Source organism: Sprattus sprattus (assembly GCF_963457725.1).
Source record: "Sprattus sprattus genome assembly, chromosome: 5".
In the NCBI taxonomy this organism is placed as follows: domain Eukaryota; kingdom Metazoa; phylum Chordata; class Actinopteri; order Clupeiformes; family Clupeidae; genus Sprattus; species Sprattus sprattus.
Genome location: NC_137924.1, coordinates 3,560,271 through 3,565,270, shown reverse-complemented (window position 1 = coordinate 3,565,270; position 5,000 = coordinate 3,560,271). Strand labels below are relative to the sequence as shown.

At 44.5% G+C, this 5,000-nt stretch overlaps 1 protein-coding gene and 1 pseudogene across 2 annotated transcripts in view; one reads left to right on the top strand and one right to left on the bottom strand.

The window, feature by feature from the left end:
* Positions 1 to 4,295, bottom strand: part of LOC308365589 (syntaxin-binding protein 5-like) — a 62,282-nt pseudogene extending 57,987 nt beyond the window's left edge. The window contains exons 1-2 of the transcript in view: positions 4,207 to 4,295; positions 3,108 to 3,684 (exon numbers count right to left, since the gene is read on the bottom strand). The product of the transcript in view is annotated as a syntaxin-binding protein 5-like (transcript). The remainder of the gene's footprint in view (positions 1 to 3,107; positions 3,685 to 4,206) is intronic.
* Positions 4,296 to 4,449: 154 nt separating this feature from the next.
* The window catches only part of rabl3 (RAB, member of RAS oncogene family-like 3), a 5,048-nt gene continuing 4,497 nt past the window's right edge, over positions 4,450 to 5,000 (top strand). Inside the window, exons 1-2 of the mRNA XM_080839105.1 lie at positions 4,450 to 4,528; positions 4,788 to 4,879. Of these exons, the coding sequence (XP_080695231.1) occupies positions 4,483 to 4,528; positions 4,788 to 4,879 (138 nt within the window). The 5' untranslated portion in view covers positions 4,450 to 4,482. The remainder of the gene's footprint in view (positions 4,529 to 4,787; positions 4,880 to 5,000) is intronic.

Sequence of the window (5,000 nt, the reverse complement as noted above, 5' to 3'; positions counted from 1 at the left end):
CACCATAAGCCGGACAGATGCCAGTCGCTCACTGAAACAGTTACGTGTGTGTGTGTGTGTGTGTGTGTGTGTGTGTGTGTGTGTGTGTGTGTGTGTGTGTGTGTGTGTGTGTGTGTGTGTGTGTGTGTGTGTGTGTGTGTATTGGTCTACCGTAATTGAATGAGCAAGAGAATAGGGAAAAACATACAGATGGCGAGAGAAAGCTAGCTGGAGAAATGGAAAGAGAAAATTAAATAAATGTATTCCCATTTAAACAGTGAGATGTCACACACACACACACACACACACACACACACACACACACACACACACACTGTCTGTGTGTGTGTGTGTGCGTGTGTGTGTGTCTATGTGTGTGTGTGTGTGAGTGTGTCTTTCTGTGTGTGTGTGTGTGTGTGTGTGTGTGTGTGTGTGTGTGTGTGAGAGAGTGTGTGTGGTGTGTTAGGCACAGACAATATCACCAGCTGTCTACAGTGCAGGTGCCATGGAAAGCTGATTTGTAATTCCGAGTGTGTGTGTGTGTGGCTTCCAAATTCGCTAATCATTCACAGCTCCCTTCATAAAGCACACACACCTCCATCCCACCCTGTTAAAGCTCCCTCTCATAGGAGAAGCCTGACGCAGCGGGCCAGCTCAATTATACATGAATGTATGCAAATGTGCTCCCACTCCACACACACACACACACACACACACACACACACACACACACACACACACACACACACACACACACACACACACACACACACACACACACACACACACACACACACACACACACACATACGCATATGCACACAAATGTGAGCGCACACACACACACACACACACACACACATGTGAGCGCACACACACACACACACACAAACACACACACACACAAATGTGAGCGCACACACACACACACACACACACGGGAGGCTTGACCTCTATGCCTTAATACGAGAACATGTCTCTCACACATCTCACTGCACTGGTTACCATGGAAAACATGTGGTTAGGCATTCCCTTTAGTAATGATGCTGATGCTACTACTATTACTACTGCTGCTATTGCTACTGCTACTACTATAGTAATGATGCTGATGCTACTACTAGTACTACTGCTACTATTACTACTACTACTGCTGCTATTGCTACTGCTACTGCTACTACTATAGTAATGATGCTGATGCTACTACTATTACTACTACTGCTGCTATTACTACTGCTACTGCTACTACTATAGTTATGATGCTGATGCTACTACTACTGCTGCTACTACTACTACTGCTATTGCTACTGCTACTTCTACTATTACTACTACTACTTTAGTAATGATGCTGATGCTACTACTATTACTACTGCTGCTATTGCTACTGCTAGTGTTACTATAACTGCTACTACTATAGTAATAATGCTGATGCTACTACTATTACTACTGCTGCTATTGCTACTGCTAGTGTTACTGATGCTACTACTGCTATTATTACTGTTGCTACTATTGCTACTTCTACTATTACTGCTACTACTATAGTAATGATGCTGATGCTACTACTATTACTACTGCTGCTGCTGCTACTACCATACTTAATAAGGAAGGCAGAATCTATGAAGCAGCACTATGGTTCCGACTGAGCTAAAGTCCAGGCAGAAGGGTTTTATAACTCTTATTCCTTTTATCATGATTTTAGTAATCCAAGAAGCCTATCTGAACATCAGGTTCTGATAAGATGTTGATTATTTAACTCCATGTATTGCTCTTACTGCTTGCTTGTATTGATTTTTTGATTTAATGTAAAGCACTTTGACCTTCAACTCTCGACGAAATGCGCTGTATAAATAAATTCTTACCTACTTACTTACTACTACTACTACTATTACTACTCGTACTGCTGCTACTAATACTGTTACTACTACTACTACACTCATATGAATAAAGATGAATGTATCAAACTGCAATATATGTAACTCACAGAGAATCTGCAGTCCCCTTAAGCAGCCCACAGCGTTGATCCACTGGTCTGTACTGCCATCTACTGTTTGACAGCAGTAGTGCATCAGGTGCACAGCCTCCAGTTTGTGTGTATTTGTGAGGCCAATAGCTGAGACAATTCAACTGGTCAATACACCACCATGTGCTTTACACTCTGGGAGATCTGGATACACACACACAGGTATGAGGTGTTCTGCCTTTAAGATCTGGATACACACAGGTACAAGGCTGCCAGGGTCCTGCCATAAAGCAGGTTCTCTTTGCCTGTTGGGTTAAAGCAGGTTATCTTTGCCTGCTGGGTTAAAGCAGGTTCTCTTTGCCTGTTGGGTTAAAGCAGGTTCTCTTTGCCTATAAAGTATATTAAAGCAACACTATGCAACAATGTGACACTTTTTGAGGTGTGGTTTTCCAGGCAACTAGTTTTGGTACCATGCTTAAATTCATTTAGATATGGTCATGTGAAAGACAGATACACACCTGTGTCTTCCCCACTAGCCATCCAGGATATGCCCTACAGTAAGGTCCGTTAAAAAGAGGGGGCTTCATATAAAATGTGTTGAAAATCCTACACCATTCACCTGATTTGGATGTAAACACCCTCGAATTAAAGCTTAAAGTTAAAGCTTAAAGCGCATCTTGATTGTTTCATTTCAAATCCATTGTGGTGGTGTACAGAGCCAAAATGATGAAAATTGTGTCAATGTCCAAATATTTATGGACCTAACTGTATGTAGTTCTGTGTTCTAGGCTGGAATAAAAGCTTTCACAGCATGACGCTGCCAGTTATACTGCAAAAAGACACCAGTTAGTGAGTTGGCAAGCTTCTATCAGTGGCAACTGGGCTGCTGGTGGTGTTTGCGAGGTTCCTACTTCGCACAGTGTGTGAAAGATTATCGCGTGTGATGATGGTGTACTCTGTACTTCACCAGGAGGCTATAGGCGTCTACACCTCATCAACTTCACCAGCACTATAACCAGCAGCACCAGATCAGCTTTACCAGACACACACACACACACACACACACACACACACACACACACACACACACACACACAAACTCACACACAGACAGAGACATACACACCTACCGAGGCCCTTGTTGCCCTCCATGTACTTTCCTAGCCCTCACCTGTCATGGGGTCGAACAGCTGGTTGGCCTCCAGGTCTGTGAAGGTGCTGCAGCAGCACGGGCACCGGAACGAGGCCCGGTTGGTGGAGTCGCGCTCATCCGTCTCGATGCGCCGCCGCATGTGGTCCAGCTTGTACTTCACCACGTTCACGAGCAGCCGGTAGTTGATGAAGTAGTAGTTGTGTCGCGTGGACTTGCCGTCGGCGGCGGTCTCGACGCGCAAGCGGCACTTGACGAACTTGTCGGCCTTGAGGGTGTTCAGCACCGAGCGGAGCTGCTTGCGCTCGAACTTGAGCAGCTCCAGCATGTCCTCCTCGCGCACGCACGGGTTGCGGATGAGCACGTCCAAGGCCAGCGCGTGGTCCACGCCGTAGAACCCGCGCACCACCTGCTGAGCGAGCCGCTTCAGCGCCGGGGGAACCTCGGTCAGCAGCCCCGGTTCCGACATCACTCCGTCGGAGTGAAGGGGAATACAGAGCAGGGGAGTTGATGGTTAGGTGGGGTGGATGGGGCTGGTTTATTTGGTTATTACACCGGTAGAGGTGATGCGAAACGTAGCGGGGTGTCCACAACAAACCTGAAACACCAAGACAAACAAGCATTCAGTACCGGATAAACATGTACAGTACAGAGTAAATGTGACACAAGCCAAAACGGTGGTCAACGGCCTGACGTCAGTAGCCAAAGCATCACTTAAACGGTCAAACGATTGTGGTAACGAGACATCAGCTAGTAGGTGAAGAAGTGGGAAACGTTAGAGAGTTAGTTTGAAAGTTTAGCTATTTCACTAGCTAACTTAGGTAGGTTAGACGGGCTATTCTTACGGCTTAAACAGACTGGATGGACAAGCTATTTGAAATACACCGATAGAACTACATGGATAAAAGTTATAACAACAGATGCATCACATCTTTCTCACTACTCTTTTAATTACAGCTGATTATGTCAAGACATGAGTCGCCAGTTGAGGCTAACACGGCTAGTTTGTGAGTTCAGCAAAACAACATCACACCTACTTTTACAAACATATGTCTACGTGAACAGCATATTATATGAAAGCCGTGTACAAACAACATTGATGAAACAATGATTAAATAACCTTTGCTTTTCCTTAATTTCCAACTTCGATACAACGCTTTTCAACTCTGTTATTGGCATGGGAACTCCGGAAGTGATTCTGGAGAAACGTACTGAATGACTAACCGCGTTAAACGGACTGTGAACCAATGAAATCTGTCGACATTTTAGATTGATTGTAGCATTGTGCCAATCAAATTCTCAAACGCTAAAATGGGCCGTTACTTGAACTTTGTTTTACCCAATGGAAATATGCGTTGCTTCAATTGTGAACTTCCGTGTTGCTGTTGTAAAAGAAATGGCATCGCTTGACAGAGTGAAGGTGTTGGTATTAGGAGATTCTGGTAAAACACGCTTTTACTTTGAGATATTTAAACATTTTTATTGAAATGTATTAAATCATTCATGTGAGTTGTAACCTGGACCTTTCAAACATTGGATCTAGTTTGCAGTTGGGTCATTTTAACGCACAAATCCACTGATAATGTGATACCTTAGAAGAGAGCAGCCAGTAGTTTATAGTGGGATATAAAACGCTTTATTTGTCGTGTCGAGTTTACCCCGTCGTCAACATCTGTCGTGTTGACGTGTTGTCTATTGCAGGTGTTGGTAAGTCCTCGCTAGTCCACTTGCTGTGTCAGAACCAGGTTCTGGGCAACCCGTCATGGACCGTTGGCTGTTCTGTCGACGTAAGGGTAAGGACATATTTTTACTTCCACTTGATATTTTTCTCGACCTTCGTCTTTTATCTACTTTCACCCTGACAGCCGCACAGTACAGAATGTAGTGCAACTGACTCGCTGTAAAGTTTTCTGG